Source organism: Anarhichas minor, unplaced genomic scaffold (assembly GCF_050575085.1).
Source record: "Anarhichas minor isolate MPS153535 unplaced genomic scaffold, ASM5057508v1 ptg000007l, whole genome shotgun sequence".
Lineage (NCBI taxonomy): Eukaryota > Metazoa > Chordata > Actinopteri > Perciformes > Anarhichadidae > Anarhichas > Anarhichas minor.
Genome location: NW_027466453.1, coordinates 14,204,930 through 14,230,551, shown reverse-complemented (window position 1 = coordinate 14,230,551; position 25,622 = coordinate 14,204,930). Strand labels below are relative to the sequence as shown.

Below are 25,622 nucleotides of genomic sequence, written 5' to 3'. Positions count from 1 at the left end.
GTGTAGGCTATATACTGTCTTAAAGTACAATGGAGTAATAGCTCACTGATGAGTATTGTACATGTGTTTATTTCGTAAGGAGTGTGTCGTGGCATATGAGCTTATAAACTAAGTATCCATCAGGTCATTATCAAATATTTACAAACTCATGTCATGCAGTCATTGCTTAAATCCACAGAACTACATTTTTAATTCGAGTGGAGATCCTAAAGTTTCCAAATATATTGAATATGTCTTGCTAAACTTTGGGGTAATGTGTGTAAATTCCTGGATGGGGCCAGGAATCTTATCTTTTATGATACTAAAACAATGAATAATAAATATTTTCCCTCCTCCACCCATCAGGAAAGTCATGGAGCTGTACGGTCCCAACATGAGTGAGCTTGGAGGATCTCTCAGGTGAAGCAGCTTCCCTGCCACAGTGTCCCCCTTTGCCGCCTGCAGGCTAGTGGACCCCACATACGCAACCTCTCCCACCAACCGTGGGTCAACCACCCAGCCCCGGCCATTGCCTCCAGCCCGACAGTGGCCGTCCGGCACAGGGTAAGCGGAGCCACGGCGCCCGGCTGCAGCAACCCGGAGTGTGCGGCGTCCGGACTGGGAGAGGAGGCAGCACTGGCCCGAGGCGTCTCCACAGGGAAGGTGGTGGTGACAGGAGGAGGGGGATACTTTGGGTTCAGGCTGGGGAGAGAACTGGCCAGTCAGGGGATGTCAGTGGTTCTTCTAGACATGAACAAGCTCCCCTGTGATACCCCTGATGGAGCCATCTTCTATCAGGTATGGGACAGCGAAGAAGCACCTGTAGAATTAGTTTTAAATGCTGCTATTGTACCAACTAATATTTCTCTATTTTTCCAATTTTCCCTGCGTTTTACTCATAACTTCTGAAAGCTTTAAAAATCCACTTCTTGTGATCTACTAACCAGAATGATGCACAATATGGCAGGAATGTCAATTACTTTCAACTTCACATAGTTTATGAAAAGGAACAGAATCTAACAAAAATGTAAATTAATTATCAATGAGCAATCTCAAAACTACATATTAATTACAGCTAATAAGAAAACAGTTTTCTCTTTTTGAAATTACATCTTTTTTTATCTTAACATACACATTTAATGCAATAACCTGTGCAAAGAAACAAAACTATAAATGCATTCAAAGTCTGTCTGACATCTTGCAGTAAATAATGGATATATAATTAGATATTTTAGGATATGGTTTGGGTTTACATTACATAAAACATACACAATCTGTTTTCCTTATAACCCACACTGCTCCTACTTGAAAACCGACTCCAGTATTTGCTTTCTTCAGCCAGTGTCAGTGTGTCTCGCGGTTAGTCTAGCTGGAAACAGACACGGGAGTGATCCGCTTTAGAGCGCCAGCTGCTGATTGGTTAACTTAAGAGAGGGCGGAGACATGATTCAGGTTCCACCTGCAGGCCTCATGGCACACTTACCTTAATTACAACTGGCCTTTCATGGGATAGATCACACATACTCTGACTCTAAACCTGCAAAGCTCTCTCGTCAAACTGCTGATGTTGAGAATACACGAGGGGCTCAGGAGGTAGAGCCGGTTGTCCACTGATCGCAGGGTTGGCCTCCACGTGTTGAAGTGCCCTCGGGCAGGACACCGAACACCAAATTGGCCAGCACGTCGCATGATAGCCTGCTGCCATTGGTGTGTGTGTGTGTGTGAATGAGAGGCTATTGTGAAGTGCTTTTTATATGATGTCCATTTATCAAAATCCAGTCCGTTTACACAGTAAATGTGCTCGTGCTGATAGAGTGTAAAAGGGTTGAAAAGAAGTAGAACTAATTAAGATAAGCCTCCGCAGAGCTGGCATTGATTAATTGCTTTCTTACAGAGTGACATCCGGGACTATTCTTCCCTCTATAAGGTGTGTGAAGGGGTCGACTGTATATTCCACACGGCGTCTTACGGCATGTCCGGACCAGAACAGGTGACTTCTCTTCATATCTTCTTGTGCGTCTTTTCGCCACATAATCATTCAAACAGAAGCTGGAGAAACAGAGACTGTACCGTGAGGAAGTTCATAGAGTGATGAAGTAAAATAAAGAATTACATTTGTATTCATTGAACCTTTCTCTTAGAAATTGAAACTTTCACTGAGAGAAACACATTGATGAGTTAACAGCCTTGTTTTACAATTGTGTTATTGATCGCTTTATAAATATATCAATATATCATTTAACAATGATATATTTAGTAAAGAGCCATTGCGTGCTCCACCAAATTAGCATTGTGTTCCTATAACATGAACATTATTTTATTCCACGTAAGGAAGAATGCATGGCAAACTCGTTACCCTCAATGCAACTTGTACGCAGACAATTCAGCCGAAGCTCTGTGTGTGTTATGTTAGCAGTGGCTAATGTAGCATCGAGCCTCAAGCAGAGATGAGACGCTACAGAGTTCTAACTTCTTCCTTACTCCTCAACCCCAGATTTATTACATCTTCAAGCTTGAAGTCTTCATCCCCAAATGACGCTGACTCAAGTGACATCACTTGAGAGAGTGCATGAGAGAGCAAGTAGTCATGATGTAAGAATAAGTGTGTGCTGACAGAGGTTCTTCCATGATGACAAAACAATAGTGATTGGGATTTCTGATATCATTTAATAACCCAAACTGAGGTGTACATCAGCAGGTTTACGTCACTGAAAAGAACGACACAGAAGGAGTAAATAAGGGATGTGCTTTCTTTATTTTTATTATTATTATTGTTGTTATTCTCTCTGTCTGCCAGCTGAGGAAAGAGCAAGTGGAGTCAGTCAATGTTGGAGGGACAAATAACGTCATAAACGGTAATGATTCATGTAACAATGATCTTATTAATCATAGTCCCACATACACCGTGATGAATTGATGAGTTCTGAATGTTAATAATTAAAGATATAAAGAATTAAGTAAATATTGGAGCAGAGCTATTTGTAATGTTTTGATGCCATTCATGTCTGCTATTGCCAAGCTTAATTTGATATTCTGAGGCCAAAAACTAAGTTTATTATGAATCTGCAAACACCCATGAAACCTCCCTGTGGTCTTTGGTGTAATGTGTGTTTGATGTGTGTGATCTGCTCTCTTTCAGTGTGTAAGGAGCGGAGCATCCCCAGGCTGGTGTACACCAGTACAATCAATGTGGTGTTTGCTGGGAAACCAATTGAGGAGGGAGATGAGGCCTCAGTGCCGTTTGTGCCTCCCGACGAAGTGAGTGAAAAAAAGATAAAATCAAACAAACAAATTGATCAAACTGACTATTGCACAGGTGGAATGTAACTAAGTACATTTACTATAAGTGCAATATTCAGGTACCTGCACATTACTTGAGTGTTTCCATTTTATCCTACTTAATGCATTTATGTTATACTATAATATTTATATATTTTACTTTTGTCAGATAAAAATATTGTACTTTTTACTCCACTACATTTAGTTGATAACTTTAGTTACTCTGTAAATTGAGAGTATTGATACAAAACATAATCGACTAATAAATGATTACATTACATTACAGTTTTTACTGTAATGTACCTAATAATCAATCAGCCCCACCTCTTCCAGCTGCAACATTAAGGGATGTACACATTCGACAGTCCCACACATTCGCCAACACTAATACATTTTCAATATTTTTCTGCCCGTGTCAGCACATCGACCACTACTCCAGGACTAAAGCGATTGCAGAGCAGATGGTCCTCTCTGCCAACGGATGCTCCCTCAAAGGTGCGAAACGATCGATCAGTGTCGACAGCTTAATCACAGAATTACATCAAAGAGAGAAAGAGGAGATTGGAACCTTAACTTTTGGTTTCTGTGTAAAAACATGTTTGCGGGAAAGAGAAACACCAGTTTGAATTTAGAGCTGGACAGGATAGTTCCAGTTTGTAGTGCAGCAGTCACGTGACTATTTTACAATTTTCTAATACATTTTGATGGGTTACGAGTTCCTCTAGATTCTTTACATTAACAGTTGCGAAGCGTCACATTTCCTCCTTCAGTGTAACCCGACACCCCATCAGTGACCGTCACCTTATAAATTCAATTAAGCTTAGAGCTACGGGCTGTGTCATTACAGACTGCAGGTCAAAGTTTAAGTATGCATATATTCAGTGAAGGTTTGAATCCTCTCATGTGAAGGTGGAGGTCTGCTTCGGACCTGCATCCTGCGGCCCTGTGGCATCTACGGACCAGAGGAGAGGAGACACCTCCACAGAGTGATGGTGAGAGACCTACGCATTCATAAAACATATTGTCATATGTTAAAGATTCATTTGTTTTTGTGTTGCCGCTGGAAAAAATAAACATCTTGCAGTACGTGAAGCCTCCCTGGCAGAATGTGTTCCTGCCTGAAGGGTTTACATTATTGATGGAGCTCTCCAGGCGTCCAGTTACAGAAGCAGCAGTACAGTCTGAAGGGCAGGATGGTGTTTATGTTCTGGGTTTACTCTCGGCCGAGTGGCCAAGACAGTTCACTTTTTATGCCTTGTATATTGTTGGTTGCCTTCAACCTTATCCTCTAGTCAATTATAATTATAAATCATTAGCATACAATAAGTTATGCTATCTACAAGTTTGAGTTATTAATATGAAAACAGTTTTAAATCTGCGCTCTTAGAAATAAAGGTTATAACTAGAATATAGGGTTCTTCGGCTTGTCCTCATAGGAGAACCCTTTTTGGTTCCTAGTAGAAACTTTTTAAAAGATTCCTGGTGGAACCATTTCAGGAGGTTCTACCTAGATCCCAGTCTAAGGGGTTAAATCTATAACCTTCTGTGAAAGTGCACCCTGAACTCTCTCTGGAGATCCTATCCAGAACCTCTTCTCCTTTTGAGGGCGCTAACAGGAACCCACCAAGGAGGTTCTACTAACAATCTTTGTATATTCCAAGGGTTATTTCTAAGAGTGTGGAGCGAGGTTGATTTTGGTTTTGGTCATTTTTGGCAACTTGCATGTTTGTTTTAGTTTTGCACCTTTAAAACTGTCCTTATACCCCACATGCAAAGTATCCTTTTTTTCTGCACACACTCAGCTTTATGTCAATTTTTAAAGTATAAATACGCCAGGAGCCCAAAATACATGAAAAATGACACAAGTGCCTGTAAAAATGAAGTCATCATCATTCAAATATATTATTAAAGAACAGTTTGATTGTAAAGGGAAAAATCCTTTTGGCTTTTCGTCAAGGGAATCATTGCGATGCCAACTTCTGTGTTGGCCTACACGTCATCCCTGAAGCACTCTATTATGGCAGCCCTCTTTCCCCAAAATGTTCTGCTTGGCTCTTGCCTGTTGCCAAACTCTGCCTTGAACACACCAAGTTAATGACTTGATTGCTTTGAACTGCACTGTCTCTTAGTCATGCTCTTCATTTCTCACTCTTGCATGTCAGTGGTTTTCAAAAGATAAACACACACGTGGCCAGAAAACACAAATGAGTAAAAGGGAATGATGTAACACTAGCCACCAAACAATGTCTCTCTCTCTCTCACACTCAGGTGAATGTGGAGCGCCGGTTGTTCAGTTTCAGGTTTGGGGACCGCGAGGCCAGGATGAACTGGGTGCATGTAGATAACCTGGTGCAGGCCCACACGCTGGCAGCCGAGGCTCTCGCACTGCAGAGGAGCTGTGTCGCTGTGAGTCAGGACAGACTGACAATAGACGGACAGACTGAAAGACAGACAGACAGATAACTTGAGTATTGGTCGTATTTTAAGTTAATTAGTTCCTCAGGATGCAGCTTGACGGCTGGTTTCGGCTCACGGCCCTTTAAAGGATAAGCTGTTACAGATAATGGATGAATGCATGCAGTTTAAATAAAGATAAAGTACAGTTATCCCACTGTTGTTGGTTCTTTTGCAGAGTGGACAGGCCTATTTCATTAATGATGGAGTTTCCGTCAATCTGTTTGAGTGGTTGACACCTTTGGTGAGTTAAATGATAAGGTGGGCGATATTCTATGTTTTTGTTTTTGTCAACACATCTCATGAAAATACCAAAAACCAACAATGAATTTATCAAACTAACAAGTATTGTCTGTGAAGCCAAAGCTTGATAGATGTGTGTGTGTGTGTGTGCTGTAAAGCTCCAATGTTGTCTCAACAGTATTAAAAGATTTTTAAAGATTCACATCCACAAATAGGAATGAATGGGCTTGAGGCTGAGTGCTACATACGAAGTAGGAAAACTAGAACGTTGTTAGTTTTGGCCTTTTCGTGGGAATTGCTGACAGCAAAAAAAAAAATCAGAATAGCTCCTGCATAATCCTCTAAACCTTTATGGATATTTGCAGTTTACATTGAAATGCATTTTGTCAAAACTCAAAACAAGTGTTTCATGTTACCATTGCAGTTTGAAAAGCTTGGCTACAGCAGGCCGTTGATAAACCTGCCTGTTTCACTGGTCTATTCAGCAGGTAGCTCATCTCCCTTTCTCTAAAATTAGCACACCTTTTAAATATCCCTTATATTTCATTTGGCAAATTATTTGGCGTGTTGCTACACTAACTGTCTGTTGTATATTTTCTTCTATTTTCAGCCATCCTGGTGGAGTATTTGCATGTAGTTCTGAGACCTGTGATAGGAGTACCCCTGCTCTTTACCAGAAGTGAGGTAATTATACTTCTTTTCTACCTTTTCTGTCTCTTTTAAAACTTTTATTTTTTTCTCTCAGACTTCACTCAGCTTCTTCAATAAGCTCTTTTATCTGTCTGATCTGAATTAACTAAGTGAGGTGCATCTTGGATCAGGATGACATGTTAGAGTGGTGAAAGTTACAACACTGTGGAGCTGTGGGTGAACTTAAGCTAGCCACGCCCTGAAGCATGCCCTGCTTTATCATCTATTTTACTCTACATTTGACCATAATTTACTAAATGAACATCATGCTGTATTGGAGAAGATACAAACTAGCGAATGAGACCATAAACACATGTTTACAATGTTTACTGAGGTGACAAATCAAGTGAGAAGTCGGGTCATTTTCTCATTGACTTCTATACAGTCTGACTATTTGCATCCATAGGAGTCGACCCCTGCTGGCCATTAGATAGAATGCAAGTTTAAGGCACTTCCACATTGGCTTCACCTTTCAGACCCGGAGGTTGCCGCCTGGTTGGAGATGGGTTACCTGCTCTCTCATGAGTACATTCTTGTTTAAGTCTCTCCCACAACAGTGACGACAGACTTCATTAGGACGAGTATTTTCCTACCCTTGCTCTCCCCCTCCCTCGTCTGATCCTATCTCTTCTGCATAAATTATGAAAAACCAAAGAGAGCCTTTAAGAAATTCAAAAAATTGGCAAATAACAAAGTCCCAATGTACTCATAGTCACTAGAAGTATTTTAGTACTATCCGCTGGTCTGTACTGTTACAACAAAACACAAGAATTACAACGTATCAGGATGAGGGATGCTTGCAGTAATCCTGCCAGGGGAGACCTTTACGGTGCATCTTGAGGAGCCTCCGTCACGGCCTGTAAGGTCCGCGTGAATGTGTGATGAGACAGAAAGCTGAGCCCGTGGGCCTGCACCTGGAGCTCATTCTGTCAGACAGCTGCTGGCCCGGGGATCGATGATGGTCCTGTGAATAAAACATAAACTGCTGAGGGTCACAACAGGAAGTTCACGATAACGTCTGCAGGAAGTGACCTCAGCGCAGTGGCTGTTGCTATGGCGCGCGGCCTCTCGCCTGGGCTCAAGTGATCCGGCCAGCTCTCAGGTTATGTGCGAGAGGTGTTTTTCCTCTCCCATAAATTTCAGGTCTGCAACCACACGGAGGAAGATGTCGTTTCAAATGTCAACTCAACTACAATTGAAACACTGCAGAGAGCTGCACGAAGGTTCAGGACTCAACTGGTCATTAAGCTTAATTCACTTTTTTAATGCTGATTCGTCTCAAGTTAGGGGAAATTGAAGCAAAAAAAAAAAAGTCACAGCTATCAGAGGGAGATAATTACAGTCAGGATGATTGTCAGGTCAGGCAGGATGAGCAGGACTCAGCAGTTTGTGGTTGCAGTGTGTCCAACAATGCTGATATACAGGTAGATCAATACAAACTGGCATGAGTCATACAGAGGAGGTCTTTTGTAAAAGGCATTTGCTGATTGAAGCGGTTTTACGTCATGTGCGAAAAAAGACCTCTGTGGGAGGATTGAAAAATTGGGAAACAGTTTTTAGGAACTGTTCTTGTCTCACTGACGTCTGCTTGAACTCTTCTGTCACTTCACATGCAGACACCTTATCCCCGAGCGGTAAGAAGATGCAGTAACCGGAGGCATCCATCAGTCACAGGCTATCAGAATGTGAAACCAAGATTGCCAAATTGAGGTTAATGTGAACCATTAGCCTGACAGTACGACCTTTGACTTGGTCTTTTCGCCTGGACTTCTCCGCCGCAGCGTTTGGAGTCTCGAGAGATTTTTCGTCCTGATGACACATTCTTACATTTGACATAAATGTCTTCCTCTGCAGGTGAGGAGCATAGCTGTGAGCCACACCTTCAAGATCGACAAGGCCCGTCGAGAGCTGGGCTACTGTCCGAAGCCCTACAGCCTTGTGGACTCTGTGGAGCAATACCTAAAGTCCAGACAGCCTCGCTCCAGATCGGCTCTTTTCAGCGTCTCCTGGAACTCCCAGCTGCCCCGACACCTCCTCGTCATGCTGCTGCTGGGCCTCAGCCTGCTGCTGCTGATGCTGTCCTGCATGGTCTCTTCCAACTAAACAATGCTCACTGTAAAAGTATTGGATGGACAGGCAATTAAATGTTTGATGATGTATTCTCGCCACATGTGACTTATTTATGAAATAAAAATTCCCTAAATATAAGTCTTCAGAACATCAGGTTATGTAATAATTTCTCCCATCTTTTTGATGTTGGTATATGTGTCTGCTTTCTAAATGGTGAAACTACCAGGCTGCTGAAAAGTATTACAGTTGTGTGAATGTTATTGATTTCTCTAGGTTACCGTTTGAAGTTAATTAGACTGTATAACACATATTAAAATGTCATTGATTGTATTTAAAGCATGTTTCCAGGTTCTCTGATAAATATTTGTTTTGATTTACACATCTTTAGAGTTAATATTTAATTAACATTTTGTACATGTTTAGAAATAAAGCAGTAACAATAAATGCCTTCAATAAACTTCCTCTTCCCTCTACTGTAATGGTAAAAATATTCATTTGAACTTTGTGTCCTCGATGTGAACTCGCAGTGAACTCTAAAATGTACGTGTCATCTATTAAGGGAAATGGCTACTGGAAAAGTAACAAAACTACTTGCAAAGTGGCAAGAACAACTTTTTCCTTACATGGAGTAAAGAAAGTGCAGACTAAGCAGTAATCAGAACTCGTGGTTGAAACACCTCATGTTACCTTGAATGTATCGAAGCTGTGAAAAGTCAGCTGGATGCAGCAGACAAGCCCTCGTGGGTGCTGTGCCTTTGAGAAATAACGTGTTGCTGTATAAATAAAGGGGCTTGTGTGTTACATATTTTGAAGCATCCACACAGTCTACTGAATACGTAGCTGTTGTGTTTTCTTCCCTCTTGCAAGAGAATAAACGGACAAAGACTACTTTGAATCTTGTTAAGACTTTATTATTGATTTGTGAACAAAACTCTCTTCTCCCGATTAACATAGAAATCTTCCACAACACTACAAAGTATAATTTTTAGTTCCAGATCCAGCATGTCACGTTGGAAAACTAAGCAGTTTTTTATTTTTATTTTTTACCTGTAGACTGCCACACGAGTGCGCCCTTGCACCGTCAAAGATTTTCCCTGGTGGTGTGTAATAATCGTAGCATCAACATGAGTTTTGGGGTATTTTTTTTTCTTGCGTGTCTGTTGACTCAGTTTGTGCATCCATTGGTTTTCTACCAAGAAAAATAACAAAGAACTGGCAGCGGTGGGATTCGAACCCACGCCATCGAAATGACTGGAGCCTAAATCCAGCGCCTTAGACCACTCGGCCACGCTACCACCGTGCAGCAACCGCGTGATATATTATATCTTGATACAGTGTCTCGCTCAGTGTGACTCACGTGGCGACGTGTTGCCGGAAGACAGCGGTGGAAACACGAGTACCAACCGGGCAGAGTCCTCTTATATCCAGACTATGGTTGTAGACTAGTACAGACAGCATTACTTAGTGTTGACAATGTGCATGACTGTAGTATGATAATTGAAGAGCAGAAGAGGAGACAATAGATAGAGGAGGATGAATCAGGTGCTGTGACCCCCACGAGGTCCACAGAGGAAGAATTACAGTGTAAAGAGAGGAATCTCATCAAGTTCAAGGTAAAGGAAAAACATCACTGGCAAAAACAAAATTGAGGTAATAAATCAAGAGAGAAGGACCGTTACGCCAAAAAGGGCTCCAGACTAACTTTTCCACTGGAAGCACAGGTGATACCAACTTTCTCAGTTGGGTGCAGGTTCGCCATCAGTGGCATAAATTACCTCACTGATTCACCAGTTTGTAGTGTGCTGATAGCTTAATTTCCAGTCCACAGATAGGAGAGACTGGGATTGTAATGCTACACAGTTAACTTTTTTTTTTCCCCATGACATAGATTAGTCCCAAATAATGATGATTTTGTGGGAGTGGCTTTTAGAAGGAGGCCTGAAGTTGTACAGGCTGTCAGTGTGGCTGACATGTTGAGTTTCTCGCTAGATTAAGCAACTTTTAGTGCTGCTAGCTACTACCATTGGAAATGAGTTAGCAGCACTGGCCTGGGTTTTACAGTTAGATATTTATTCTTAATCCACCGTATTCTTGCTAGTTTCTCTAGATTACCAACCCTCGCTTTAATCCCCGATGTCATCTCAGGGTGTGTGTCGCGTAGCCTGCAGATAGAACCTTCTCCTTTAACGCCAACAGCGTTTGTGAATCCAGTTTCCTTGTTACTGTGCAGCTTTATTTTTACAATATATTTAGTCTTCTAGTCCTAGACCTGTACTGATTGCTATGCCGATGCCTTTGTAAGATGTCTGCTTGTGTGCTTACGGTCTTGCCGAGACCTGTCCCATTTAGGCATGCTGGTATGCAATCCCCTTGTTTGGAGGTTTATTGGATTTGAAAGCATGGTCGGGAAATCTCAGTTATGTAAAACCTAATTATGAAAACAGACAAAGCCCCATTAATTGTTTGCTGGACCTCAGAGTTCGCTGGGGGATGGAGGACTTCCAAGAATGAGGATTCCTCTGGGTTCTGTTGGAGAGAAAATGCTTCTCTGCTGTTGTGTTGGAGGACAGGTTGAAACATCTCTACACACACACACAAACTACGTAGTGATGCTTTCTCTCTTGCTACAGCGCCCACAATTCAGCTTTCAAATGCACGCACTGGTCATGCCACAGTTGGTGTTTTCGACATTAGACACAGTGAAAAGTCAACAGGCTGTTGCATCGATGTTTTTAATAACTAGTTAGAAGAAAAGTTTCACAGCTTCAAAAACAGCACATTGCTAAATGCCACACTATACGCAACTGTATGTTATTACATCAGCATTGTCAATTGAGCATCTTCTTTCACATGATCGTCACATCACATGGAAAGTGAAATTGAAGTGTTTCCATTGTTCATGGTAACCTGATCAACACAATTTCAGTTCTACATTAAGAGCAGGAAATGTCCAAGTCAGAAGCAGGAAATTGTTAATTAACAAGGGAATATTTTGCCTGTGTTGTTTTTCCATAACCTGCAACAGACAGAATATAAACATCCAGAAAATAAGCGCCTCAGTGTTAGTATTACTTACTCAGCTGACCAATCTGCTCTGCATATTTAACAACAAAGAAAATAAATATATTTTAATTTTCACTAAACTTCTTTGAAATAAATAAATAAAATAGGATTTAGTCATAAAAAGTGCAGAGCTGTTATGTGTCTTTCTGACATAAAGACAGTATTCTAGTGTCCACTAATATTTCTCTGGTGACACGCCAATGACCCTCAACTGGTGAACCAACTATTGCCAACTTACAAAACCAACTCACGTTAGCTGTTAAGCTAATTATCATAAACTCCTGAGTCTTGAGGTATTACAAAGCTACAGTTTTTCATCGTATTACAACATTCCTGTTTAAATAAGTCATACATAACGGCTACATCTCCAACTTATATAAACACACCAACAATGCTCCATGTGTGCATTTCTCTCCCAAGCACCAAATAGTCAACATTACATAAACACAGAATACTGTACTTTTTATTAGCTGAGGATCTGATAGTGTGTGTGTGTGTATATATATATATATATATATATATATAAATTATTCTTACTATACATATCTCTTTCAACTATAGGTTTCAGTTTTTTCAAATGTGTTGTTGAACTTGTAAAATGACATCAAATCACAAAGCTGCTTTATGTAACACATTTTATAACACTTCATTTTTTGATGAGGACGGAATAAAGGGAACAGTGCTGACGAACAAAAGCATAGACGTATCAAAATGACAGGAGATAAGAGGATTGTAAATTACCAAAGATATTGCATCTGCACCCTCTGGATATTTTTACAACAAAGCAAACCTCCAAGTTTCTCCTTTTGTCAACAAACTTTGACAGACAGACCAGTGTAAGTCCCGGGATTATGAATAACACAATCATCAGGCGGAGCCTTGGGCGTCACCGTCGTCCACTGGACCTCTGCTGGTGCCGAGGTCGTCTTTGGTCTTTTGGATGCAGGTGAAAATCTCCTTGAAGAGAGCCTTGTACTCGGGCTGCTGGCCGTCAAGAGCCACTGTCGGATCAGACGGAGCAGCAGAGGACCGGCGGCGGCGGGTCCGGCTGCTCGCTAAGGGACCGTTGGGCGTCTGCACGGCTTTATGGCTTGGCCCGTCTGCCTGCTGGCACCGCCGCAGCAGCTCTTCATACTTCACCTAAACAACAGACGTATTTTAGGGAAGTGCATACATTTTCTTAAACTGTGGCTTTTTGAAAAAAAATCATTGAATTTTGCAACAAACCCTCTAACTGACGTAGAAAAAAAATACTTTTTCCTGATATTGCTCATGCATAAATTGTACCGGACATGCTATGAATACGCCACCTGCAGTGCGCTGTACTGTGCATCCACCTCGTTTAGCAGAGAGATGCCCCTCTGTTTCACCGCCTCCGCTCGCCTTATACACAGCTGCTCGTGACCGCGGCGAATCTCGTCTGCGCTCGCGGCTCTCAAAACGCTGTCGCTGTTGCACCTCTGCCGGATGTATTGTCTCTGCTCCTCGTCCTTTTCTACCTTCTGCTCGATCTCGTCCTGCCCTGGGCTGGGTCTGTCTTCTGAGGCAAAGAATACTTCATCAGGCAGCAGCAGCTGCTCCGGTCTTCTGATACTGGGGGAGAGTGGAGGGGGACAAGGAGGTGTAAGTCTCAAGTATTTTGAGGAATATTTACACCTATTACAGGTCTGTTCTTGTGCTGTACGTCAAATGTTGTATCACTAATAATTTGACAATTTGAATCTGGTTTGTAAATACAGTAAGTTAGGCCTACCTGTTGGCACGGTCAGCGCGCCACAGAAGCCGCAGCTGCTCCACTTCGGCCTCCAGCTCCTTCTTCCTGGCTCGGCAGCTGGCCAGCGAGTCCAGCCGCTGCTCCAGGCCTCTGTTCTCCCTGGAAGTCAACTCACTCTCTTGCTCTGCAGCCTCCCTGCGGCTCCGCTCCACAGCTATCTGGCTCTGAAGGGTCTGGACGGAGCGCTGGAGAGCTGCGTTCTCCCCCTCCGGGTCTTGGCGTCTGTCTCTGTCATAGAAAGAGCCCTGCAGGGACCAGAGTCCATCCACGCGCGGACCATCGTGGGCCGGATGCCTGAGCCGGGACAGGGAAATGTCAATAAATGTGTATAAGAGTATAACAGTATAACAATAACAGTTGTGTGTATGCTAGTACGCTGGTGACAATATTGGAGGATTAACCTCCTCCTCCTTTGGATTATGTCTAAAGGGGGACGTCTGGTCGGGCTCTGGGTGACCTGTAGGTGTCCAGTCAGCATACAAGGGGCTGAGACAGAAGTGCGCTGAGGTTAAGAGATGATCACACAGGAACACTTACTAGTACAACAGGCAGATACACCTGAATATGTGGTTGGTAAATATGTGTCAACACTACTGTGACTTTATCTCACAATATTGTCTGGATCTACCGCACATTTTCCCTCTCTGAAAATAGTCCCTGTGTCTCATCCTGCAGTTCTGCTATTAGCACTGTCCACCAGAATATGTGCAATGACTCACACACACATGAAATACCTGTCATGGTGTAAGTCATACAGCTCTTTGAGGCAGGACACACTCTGTGCTCCCAGGTGGCGTCGCTGCTCTGCCAGCTCTCTTTTGTTTCGCTCCGCCTGGGCAGTCTTCAGCTCCTCCACCTGGGTCTGCAGGTCCTCCATGTAGGTCTGAAGCCCTTCGATAGTCTCTGTCAGACTGACGGGGAGAGAACAATGTGGCTCTGAGGTTCTGCACTCAGTCAAATAATCGATATCTAATTATGTAAAATGTAATTTAAAAGACAAATTCACTGATAACAGGTAGACGGACCTGTGGATCTTCTGCTGGGCCAGGCGGCTGTCCTGCACTAGCCTCAGGTTGCCTTGCTCCAGATCTCGGGCGGCCACGTCTAGCTGCTCGTACACTCTGGCGTGCTGGTCGTTCATCTGACGCAGCAGGTCCACCTGCTTGTTCAGGTGCTGGTGAATAAGGGAGGGAAATAACAAAGATTTAACTTAAGGTTCGTTAATAGATACACGTGTATTAAATCAATTAGTCTGCAATGGTCAGGTAAAACGGATGTGCATGTTTTCTATGTTTTGTATAATTGCAGACTGAATATTCTTATGGTTCTGAGCTGTTGCACCAATAAAAAAAGATATTTGAAGACGTTGAGCCTTGGAAAATAGTATTGGACTTTTTAAAATTTTATTTTGAAGCCGTTTAGTTATTTAAAACCTCTTTAAAACTTACCCATAGAAAAGAAAGAGAGGAAGTAGCAAGTTTTACACACTCACATTTGGTTTTATATCCCAAGCCAATATATTTTATTACCGAACAAACAAAGGCTTCCTTAGAAGCAAAGAGCTGCCAACTAAGGGCCTTTAAAAGGAGAAATATAACATGAGTCTGTGAGCTATATTGTATGGTGGACAAGAATGTACCCATTACCGAAAAAGATGTTTCTGCAATAGCCCCGTCTCTTCTTTAAACTAAATGACTTTTCTCTGGTAGAGATCAATGCAACCATCTATCTAGTGTGGCAGCACAGCCCCTGTATCCTTGAGACTGTCATTAGTGCAGTGGGTAGCACCAGTGGCGGACGCTGCGTGAGGATGAGGGTCAGAGAGACGTATGGGGATTAACATATCAACCTCAATAGGCCCTCTAACTACCGGAAACAAATTAAGGCTCTTATCTTTGTTGGCCTGATTAAGGCCATGTGCTCGAACTAATATAGATCATTCAGCACTGTCTTCATATGCCAAAAAGAAATGTCTGAGCTCTGAAACAAAAGACCTAATTGTGTTTATTTATAACCTGAGAACTCCCAGGTAAAGCTAGATCCATGCTCTGTTGTGTGAAGGTAGACTGACATAACTGCCAGACAGTTTGATCTTCTATTGATTTTGGGATTATATATGAATAAAAAATAATAATAAAACGTTTTGTAAATATTTGTTACTTGAACCGTGTCCAAGGTGGCAAATAAGCTGGTGAAAGTTTTCCTATAATTAGGTAGACAAACATCCTGCCAGGAGGCCACACTAAGGCTCTCTACTGTAAATCAGACTGGTCAGGATTAGCTTTTACTCAAGCCTATTTAAAGGGGAGAGAAATTCACAATGACAGTGAAAGGGAAGGGACATTTTTCAGATCTCTCAACGGGGACTTCTCTCCCATTGGACTGTATACACACTACGTTTTTGCATAGTGAAATGGATATGCCTTCCTCAGAGCGAGTTTAGCGCTTCTGGAGCCTCAGGAACTCTTGATTAGTTCCCTCCTAACATTTATCACCTCTATCTCCTGCAGCTGCTCCTTGTTGGTGGAGTACATCTGCTGAAGGGCCTGCTCCAGCTCACAGTTCTGGTCCAGCAGGGTTTTCCCGAGCTCCGCTGCCAAGTGGAGATCTGTCAAAACACAGGAAAACATGTAAACACACGATACAAGACACTTCCAATGCCCAAACACAGGCAACGGATAGAACTAGACGTGTAAAGGGCGCACACACACACACACACACACACACACACACACACACACACACACACACACACACACACACACAAAGTTTAAAGTCCTTAGAGTTGGTAGCGGAGAGGAGGATGCTGCACAAATTGTTCATCTAAACAATAAAACAGTTTTATGAAGCTCCTCTGTAAAATGCAACAGGAAGTCTCTCCTTCCTGCTGCCATCACTCGGTAGAACGAGCCACATTTGTTCCCCTACAACTTGGACGGACTGCTCACTTGGTCATTTACTTGTACACTCATCAATGTATTTATGAAAGTAGTCAATTAGGGCTGCCACTAATAGTTATTTTCATTATTGATTCATCTGCCAATTGTTTTCTTGATTGATTTGTCGTTTCCTGAAATGTAGTAAGAAATTGGCATTTTTCTCTTAGCAAAATAGTTATTTGATTAAATCGACGAATAAGTTCAGTTCAATCATTTTTCTGTTGTTGATCTTTCCAATACTCTGTTGCACTTTTCAGACATTCCAAGAATCTGGCTATATTTAGCTCTTTGTTATCACATATCCCTGTATTGTAACACACATCTCTACCTGTGAGTACACACACACACACAAAGTATATTAGAATTACAAATAATCCTATTATGTATGCAAGCGCAATCCCGGACCTTGAGACACAGGACATATTAGAGAGTCAGGTTCTAGTTTCATCTGAGTTATTTCTTCTTATTCATGGTCATATTTTTTTTTTTTTGCATGATTAGTGTTACTTGCCTGCTATAATTGCAATGTATCTTGTGCGTTAATAAAGTACTCCACCTCTAATTATGTCTCTTTATCTCAAACCCATTCCAGTTTGTGGACTTGTCAGCAGCATAGACACACATGAGAAGAAAGTATTTCAGAAAACAAACACAGGACCTGTGACAGCTGCAGGCAAACCTTGGCCACAGCCTTCAACACATGACTAGTGTGAGTATGTATCACAAGTGTAGACGATAGACTTCAATCTAATTTCATCTCTGAGCCCATTAGAGCTTGTGTCATGTCATCATGTGCAGAGAAAATCAAGATAATGAACTTACAAGCAACCACAGTAGCCTACTCCAACTGTTTATTTATTATCAAACTTTTTAGCTGATGTGATAATAACACAGTTACATTATTCTGCTATCTGTATGCATCGGTCTATGCAGTAATAACACATCAGCCCAGCCGGTCAGACAGAGTTTAGTTTAGTTTAAGAGCCGAGCAGCTCTTACCATGTTCCAGATCGCGTGGGTCGTACCACGCCTCTCCATTCTTGTCAAAATCTTCCTCCAGAATCACGTCAGTTAACATTTTACAGCCGCCGGGTGAGTCTCTGTTTGGCGACTCCACCTGAGAGAAACCTGACACGCAAGTGTGTGTGTTCAAAGATGCAGTCAGAAGTTGTCCGCCGTCCACCACCATGCGTGGAGGAATGTAAACTACATCCTAGTCCCGGTGTGTGTGTGTGTGTGTTTGTGTGGGGCGTTAAGTCTGTTGTCTACAGCAACGTGGCAAATACACTCCAGCATCCGGCAGGTGGCAGATATAATTAAGATTAAAAAAACACCATTTATTTTAAAACCTATTTATTGTAACCGAATATTTAAATTATTTTTAATACGATTCACAATCAAGTTTTAAAGAAAAGCTTAACATGCTTTAAAATGTTTCCGTTTGTCTTATTTCCTGCTTCCGTTGACAGCCATTCTTGTCGACCAATCACGAAGCAGTAAATTGGTCCAAAGAACTCTTCTGACCAATCAGATGTTTGTTTGTTATGTAGAACCACCCGCGCGCCTCCGCTGCAGCAGGAATCGACTTTGACATGATTTCCATTTGAAACAGTTTCAGCACACAGTTAGTCGTGTCCTTACCGGGTAAAAAAAACATCGTGTCAACTAATAACTTCACGATGTTTGCTATTAACATGCTAAACAACAGCGTCACATAGTTATCGGAAGCGATAACATCTCGCTCCAGCCAGACCGACAGGTAACTTCGTCGTTACCTGAGTTACCCGAGCAGTCGCGGAGAAGACACCTGGCTCCGGGAGAATGGATGTAGTGCGACAGTCGATCAACTTCGGGCTCAATCCTGCAGCTGTGGCTTATTCTATGACCACACTGGGATCTGGCATGATAAACAACATATTTAGCTTCTACTATGTCAAACTCTTTCTCAATAAGTACAAGATATCAGAGGGAGCATTCCACCAATCACAAGTGAGTGTTTTATCTTGACAAAATGCTGTTAATCCTGTTATACAATTAAACTCGTCCGGCTGAGGAGGAGGCATACAGTAGTGGAGACAGGATCCTGTACAACGAGGCCAACAACATTGTTCATTTTGGCAATAGTGATGTCTTCATGTTGGTTGTTTCATCCGGCCAGCTGTCCAAAACTCAAAGATAGTCAATTTACAATCATGCAAATTGGAGAAAAGCACAAAATCCTCACATTTGAGAAGCTGGAACGAGCTTCAAAAACAACTCTCTGTTGATCGACTTATCAGTAAACAGTTTGAGCACTACTTGAAACACTTAAATTAATATCTCCACAGGTGGTGTACATGGTGTGGAATGCAATCAATGACCCTCTTTTTGGCTACCTGCAAGATAACTCCAGGGTGCCCTGCTGCTCCCAGAGACGTCTCTCCATCCTGTATGGTGCTCCCCTCTACTCACTGGCTTTTCTTATAGCCTGGTTCCCATGGCAGACCTACGCCCCCGGTGACTGGTTGAGCGGCGTACACTTGATGGTGGCGCTGTGTGCTTTTGACGCCATGCTGACTTTTGTGCTGCTGGCACAATGTGCGTTGTTTGCAGAGATTTCCAGCCACCATCAGAGCCGACTAAGACTTGTAAAGTACAGCCAGGTAAGGACTTTGTGTACCAAACGCTTCCACTGTCTTTCCTCTGTATGCCTCTGGAGCCGACAGGGTAACTGTTTACCCCTCTCATATCCTTCACTTTTTATTTCCCAGGTGGCTTCTCTCCTTGGCTCCTCCAGTGTCCTCTTCTGTGGTGTGTTGTCCAGTAACATGGAGGACTTTGCGTCCTTCCAAGCCTACACCGTGCTGATCGCTGTCGTGAGCTGTGTCTGCATGCTCTACACGGGCCTCCACAGTGCGAGCCGCTTTGATAACAAAGGAACTGAATCAGACGCACTGGAGTCTCCTGACCAGACTTCCCATCAATCAGGCTTTTCCTTCTCCATGTTAACAACTTTGACGTGGCAAATTCTGAGCAACAGGGACTTCCGGGTTTTTGTGTGCATGAACTTCTGCCAGGTTTTCGTGTTAGCTTTCTTCAATAATTTTACCATGATATTTGCTGAGCACCTGATTCCTCCAGATGTGCTTCCATCACTGGCCAAGAGCATCATGTACGGAGCGGGATTCATCTGTCCACAGGTATTTGTCCCTCAGTGGCTTTTTGTGTCCATTTGTCCTCCCGTTACCTCAAAGGACCATACTTACTGTTACAACATAGCTCATGGATACGATGCTTCTAGGCAGCCCACTCTCAAACTCACTCGGAGCTCAGAGCTCTGTACAATCACCTGAATGCAACAGCAAGAACATATTTGTCATACTACTTTATGTGCTGTTCCTGACCCCTTTTCTCCGTCCCAGCTGTTAGTATTGAGCTGTCAGAGTCTGCTCCATGATGTTGGCTACTACCGGATAATCCTCTTCACCTTCTACATGGAAGCTGGAATGGCAGCTGTGATGCTCGCACTCGGTCCTCAGCACTACTATTTTATGGCATTTTTCCTCACCGCTAACATGTAAGAGGTCATACAACCGTTATTCTAACACTCTTTCACTTCTTCTTATAATTACAGTTCATTATGACTGCACTTTGATTGAGTTATGCCTTCATCATCTCTCCCTTATCTTCTATGCAGGGTCATAATCCAGGCAGCCTTCAGTCTTTTTGGCTTGCCTTTGGCTGACATCATTGACACAGACCTGCAGAAGTACAAGCGCAGGTAAAACATAATTATCAGCATACGTCCACAAACTCGGTCATTCCTCACATACAAATTTACAGCACGTCATCAGACAATAAACATGAAATTAGGCAATAGCACATTTTTGTTACCAGTGCAAAATGATCTATCTAATGAAGCCAATCCATCATGTTGTTATTTATTTTATAATCAAACATAACCTGTATCCTGTATCATATTTTGCCTCCTCTACAGTTCCCCTCTCTCCTCCATGGTCTTTGGGACGAATGCTCTGTTCACTAAGCCGGCTCAGTCTCTAGCCCCAATGATGGTGCTCAATATCCTCAACCAGTTTGGATATGAACAGCTGAAGGACGCTGGAAGGGATTCAAATATAAGGTAAGTCTAACAAAAACAAACACGCACAGTAAAGCAGTTATTTTTATGGATTGTTGATGGTAACCATTCTGTTGTAGTACTAATTCAGTATTAAGTAATATGCGTTTGCTCCCCTAGGCTTAGCCATAATCTTTATTTATATTATAAGACCATCTCCCAAAGCATGCCTTAAGTGTTCAGTTTCTATATTATGAAACTTAACTTCCAGTAAATTGATTTGTGATGGATTGAAAGCAACTTTTGGAGGATGGGTTCACTCTTTTTCAGGTGTGTCTTAAGAGAATAGTCGGGTGCCCATATGAACACTGTAACAGGTTTTGCTTGCTGTAATCATTCCCCCGGTTCATACTGGCTAATAAGAGCTAAAGCCTCACGTAAACTCAGATAAACTTTGGAATATATTTTTGTGTAGCATGAGGACTGTGGATTTTGTCATCTTTTTACTTTGGGACCACGTCAGGAATTGATCTCTTCCCAGCCAGCATGACCAGAAGGAGTTATTACAGCCAGCCAAAACAGTTTCACTGTACATATGGGCACCTTGTAATTTCATTTTACAAAAATATTAACCTTTCAATTGGGTTTCAAAGGAATGGGAGCCAGCTTCTCCCTGGAAGCAGCAGTGGGAAAGCCAATCTATAAACCTTTTATTATACTCTGGAAAATGAACATTTGTAATGTAAAGTATACATATCTTAGTGAGTGTGGTCCTTATTAAAATCATTGATCTTAATGGTCGGTGATTTTAAAGCTCAGACACTTTGAAGTAACAGCAGTTGCCTTTTTCCCCATCAAGTTTATTTTCAACTGAATACATGTCGGTAACTACGTCTTTATTTTCAAAGGTCACCTGTAATACGATTGTTGCATGACATTGTGCAGCAAGGGAAATGGTGACATCTAAATCGCAGCAGTTCTAAATAAATGTAAGCATACAAACACTTGAACCAAATGTCTCCTTGTTTGCAGCGCCTCAGAGAGTCTCCATAGTGTCATGTTCTACTTGGTGTGTCTGGTGCCCATGTGTGTCGCCGCTCTGCAAGCACTCGCTTGGAGGCCGTTCTCCATACGCAACAGTCACACGGTCAACACAAAGTACGTTGACGGCTGACTTCAATATTTTAGTGTTCAAAGGAAGCCTGTTGCTATTTCTTCGGCTGGGATTTGAGGAAATTCTTTATGGTAAAGTATGAGATGTATTTCCTTCTTTCACTGTATATTCCAGGATTATACTGTGTGTGTGTGTGTGTGTGTGTGTGTGTGTGTGTGTGTGTGTGTGTGTGTGTGTGTGTGTGTGTGTGTGTGTGTGTGTGTGTGTGTGTGTGTGTGTGTGTGTGTGTGTGTGTGTGTGTGTGTGTGTGTGTGTGTGTGTGTGTGTGTACAGCTAATTAACAGGAACATCCTGCATGATTGTTGTGCTCTTTAATAAAGGACCAATACCTCAGAAGGTATGTGAAACATACTGTTTTGTTCTTAATAGAGGAACTGTACTTTGAAACTGAATGTAAATTAAGATAGTCTTGACAATAAGTGTTTCATACTGTGAAAAATACAAGTATCTTTCATTAATGGTAACAGCCAATACAAATTCTTTTAAAAAAAAGCTTTAGCAGCTAAAGGTCTACCTCCTACATTTGGTTATATATGATTAGTTGCTTCAGTGCATTTTTGCTTTTAACATGAGCAAAATTAGCAGTTGTAGATTTAATTCCTGCCATGCTCCAAAATACAGTGATTCAACTTGATGGTCTGATATGCATTTATTTGATCGATCTGTGGGGCCTTATGCAGACCTGTGTGTCACTGTAAATTATAACCAATACTTGAGGAGAGCTTAAATGTTTTACGTCAAAACGCGGCTCACACCACTCAGGCTGAATCATAGGAGATAGAAGGCAGAAAGGGAAGAATTCACACACACTATGACCAAAGGATGTTTGAGTGAATGGTATAAATCCAAAAGTTCATATCACAGCTTTAATGTGTAAAAATGCACATTGACATGTAAACATCCTCTTTGACTTCATAAAGTACATTCTAAGGTTAACTGTCTGGATTCTTTCTGTTGGTATTTGCATGAAAGTTATTGTACAGAATATGACACCGCAAGATGCTTCACAAACACATCAAGTTGAATTATTGCCTTACTGTAAGTTTATCAGTTGGTGATCGTTTTTCAGAGCAAAAGCCACTTCAGCACCAAAAGTACAACCTTTTGCTCTATACTGCTGCCACTGCTATTCTATGTAAATGCATCAGTAATGTGCCTCTAATGTCATTACATTGTTTAAAATGATTTTATGTTTTATGTCCAGTGTTCTTGCTTAATAATGCGTTTGTACACAACTATTACCAGAATGTTGAGACAAGTTTGTGATTCCCGAATTTGTCGAGAAGGTGTGGGTCAATAGTTGATATAATCTTGATATCATAATATCAAAATAGTATGAATCCTCTTAAGGGAATTGCCGTTGTCCTCTAAAAGCCTTATTTGTTTCCTGAAAATATAAATTAACGTGTGCTACTTTCTTTGCTGGATTTCTGAATTGAACTGGATTTTCTTTATTTCTTTTCCCATGTAAACACTGCCCTGTTTTTTTAAAAAAGGTTGAAGGTGCTCCCACATTAATTACAATCAACAGAACATAAATAAAACTATAATGCCTTCAGAGAGAGTCTGTCTGTCCATCACTGCTGAAACTGGAAAATTGTTTGTTGTGGTTGTTATGTCTCACTTCATGAGAAAAGGTGAGCAAGCACTCGATTAACTTGCAGCCTTTGATGATTTGCTCCCTTCCTCTGTCACATAATGGCGTCCTCTGTCAGGTGGTTCATGGTATCAGAATTTCCACTCGATCCTGATGATGGAGTCTCTGAGTCGTTTCATATCCTTTTATGACACCTAGACATTTTGATAGACGTCATCAGTTGAGGTCTTGAACTCCGTGCTTGCAGCCTGCAACGAGATTCAATTACATGGGAAAATGACGGTAAGACTGCATACGTGCTGTAACAAGCTATGCAGAAATGTCACGCTTACTCAATCTGTCTGTCTGACTCAATCGAACCGCAACATGCTGCAACATTATTTACCTCAGCTTGAGGACGGTTTCTGCTCACAGTTTTTTTGCCTTTGTCCAATTTCCCTTTGCTGTACATTTCTTGCAGCACATCACGAAACTGTGCTGTTTTAGTTGAGTTTTTCTGTTTGGAAAGTTAAGAACAAATTTGTTACAAGCCAGAGATATTTGGAGATTTTTTTTTTTTTTTTCTTCTAGGTGTTAAGAAAAGCTGGTCAACAACTGCTTTGTCAATTGTGGTGTTGTAAGAGCCTTTTCTGGCCAGTAGGTCACACAGGCGTTGGTTCCTGTTCCTCTTTCTGCTTCTGTTGGCTTTTACCACGTTTTGTAAACACATCAAACACAAATGAAAGAAAATCAGATGGGTATTTCCAACCTTGTCAGTTTTGCGCACACTTCTGCAGACGCTCATATTGCAGCCACACTGGAACAGAGAGGAACACACATTTCACAACAGCACATTTTCGGTGTTCCGTCTCATTTGTATGAACTTCGATAGATCTTAACAATACACCACATTTGAAATGAATATCTGAAAGTATTTTACCTTCTTTATCACAAGTGCCACTACTGTCGTGCTGTAGATGGCCAAGAGGGCAAATGATACCCATATAATGGGCTTCATCATTGTTCTTTTTTGTTCTGAAAACAAAAGAAAATCTGTCTCTCCCAATTCATCTTAAATCAACACATCTGAGCCTCACCTGTAATTTTAGACTCTTACCCCGAACCACAAGAGTTGCACCCAACCCTACATATTGGGCGCCTTGTGCTGGGTCTCCTCTCCATACTGCACAGTGGTAGATCCCGCAGTCATTAACGTGAAGTGACTTGATGTTTAAAGATGCTCCGTCCAGGCTGTACCTGTGATTATCGCTATTCAGGTTGAGACGGAGATGGCGGTTTTCCTTAAAGGTAAACCACTCATAATGCAGGCTGGCTGAACAAGCTGGACTGACGATACACTTGAGAACAGCACTTTGTCCGGGATTCCGCCACATCGTCTTGTTTGGCTGTGATAAGCAGCTCTCTAGAATGAATAGACGAGACATTTAACAGATGAAACATTCGTTTTCTAGCCCAAAATGTTTCAGAGAAACCACAAAACTACTGTTGAAAAGAAGCTGTTATGCCTAATTCTTATTGCTTATGTTGAAAAAATGTATTCCCTAAAAAAAAAAACATGATTCCCTAAAGGACTAATATACATGATGCTAAAAAAGACATCTTACCCGTTACTGGCAGGTAGCTGAGCAGGAGAGAGAACCAAACCAACCGGTCCATGTCGGAGGCTTGGCAGTTTGTGAATGATCTCATTATTACTTGCATGAGGCTGACAACATGGGAAGTGGGTATATTGCACTTCCTCTAGACTACTTATTTTCCTATCTTTTGCAACTCAATGGTAACGCTTTGGATTTTCATAAACATGAGGCATTTAATTGTGTTTATAGTAAAATTACATGAGAATGATGGTAAAATAAATAACGATTTATGGTATCAAGTGCAAATAGATTTACAGATGAATGTATGGTCAGAATGATGACATTTTTATGTCGTACAGTAAATCAGCCTGTTATCGCCAAATATGAACAACATTTTCTGTAAGAAGTGAACCATCATCTCTGTGTGCAGGTGATGGAGCAATCTAGGAAAGGAGCAAATTCAGAAAGCAATATGTAACGTAGTGAAATGTTAATACAGCTGAGCAAACTTTTAAGGGGGTAAAAGACAACTAAATATCTAGATTGGTTTGCTATATATACACACACATATATATATATATATATATATATATATTATAATATATAATTAAATACACAGTGAAGCTGGGACTTTTACGGGCCCCTATAGCCGCCCTATAGGACCCCAATTTGCCCAATTGGAAAACCATCTTTAATGACTTGGCAGCATATTAGCATTAGGGCTCT

At 41.7% G+C, this 25,622-nt stretch overlaps 4 protein-coding genes and 1 non-coding gene across 7 annotated transcripts; 2 read left to right on the top strand and 3 right to left on the bottom strand.

The window, feature by feature from the left end:
• The first annotated feature begins 352 nt into the window (after positions 1-352).
• On the top strand, positions 353-8,748 carry sdr42e2 (short chain dehydrogenase/reductase family 42E, member 2). Its single transcript, XM_076080646.1, is given in 12 exon segments — positions 353-392; positions 395-777; positions 1,874-1,969; positions 2,777-2,834; positions 3,119-3,237; positions 3,678-3,753; positions 4,168-4,250; positions 5,527-5,664; positions 5,891-5,956; positions 6,380-6,443; positions 6,566-6,639; positions 8,500-8,748. Coding segments are annotated over 12 exon segments (1,446 nt in total).
• A 1,180-nt stretch (positions 8,749-9,928) lies between these two features.
• Positions 9,929-10,010, bottom strand: trnal-uag (transfer RNA leucine (anticodon UAG)). Its single transcript has one exon. It is a non-coding gene; the product is annotated as a tRNA-Leu (tRNA).
• Positions 10,011-11,431: 1,421 nt separating this feature from the next.
• cdr2a (cerebellar degeneration-related protein 2a) lies at positions 11,432-17,719 on the bottom strand. 2 transcript variants are annotated; one of them, XM_076086004.1, is made up of 7 exons: positions 17,491-17,719; positions 16,048-16,160; positions 14,578-14,726; positions 14,287-14,463; positions 13,532-13,846; positions 13,089-13,371; positions 11,432-12,918 (listed from the first exon to the last, which is right to left on the bottom strand). In XM_076086004.1, exons 1-7 carry the CDS (start codon positions 17,678-17,680, stop codon positions 12,646-12,648), a joined length of 1,500 nt encoding a protein of 499 aa, XP_075942119.1. In that variant the 5' UTR covers positions 17,681-17,719; the 3' UTR covers positions 11,432-12,645. The 2 variants fall into 2 exon arrangements, with proteins under 2 accessions (XP_075942119.1, XP_075942120.1); XM_076086005.1 differs by having other exon boundaries at positions 13,116-13,371.
• A 316-nt stretch (positions 17,720-18,035) lies between these two features.
• mfsd13al (major facilitator superfamily domain containing 13a-like) lies at positions 18,036-23,280 on the top strand. Its single transcript, XM_076086002.1, has 7 exons — positions 18,036-18,480; positions 18,819-19,133; positions 19,242-19,670; positions 19,893-20,047; positions 20,168-20,251; positions 20,468-20,611; positions 21,581-23,280. The coding sequence occupies exons 1-7, from the start codon at positions 18,313-18,315 to the stop codon at positions 21,720-21,722; spliced, it is 1,437 nt and encodes a 478-aa protein (XP_075942117.1). The 5' UTR covers positions 18,036-18,312; the 3' UTR covers positions 21,723-23,280.
• LOC142944843 (uncharacterized) lies at positions 22,544-25,165 on the bottom strand. 2 transcript variants are annotated; one of them, XM_076086003.1, is made up of 6 exons: positions 24,924-25,165; positions 24,416-24,721; positions 24,239-24,333; positions 24,068-24,115; positions 23,705-23,815; positions 22,544-23,567 (listed from the first exon to the last, which is right to left on the bottom strand). In XM_076086003.1, the coding sequence occupies exons 1-6, from the start codon at positions 25,018-25,020 to the stop codon at positions 23,514-23,516; spliced, it is 711 nt and encodes a 236-aa protein (XP_075942118.1). In that variant the 5' UTR covers positions 25,021-25,165; the 3' UTR covers positions 22,544-23,513. The 2 variants fall into 2 exon arrangements, 1 of the variants encoding a protein (XP_075942118.1); XR_012952888.1 differs by having other exon boundaries at positions 23,530-23,567; positions 23,705-24,115; positions 24,924-25,047.
• Positions 25,166-25,622: the final 457 nt, after the last annotated feature.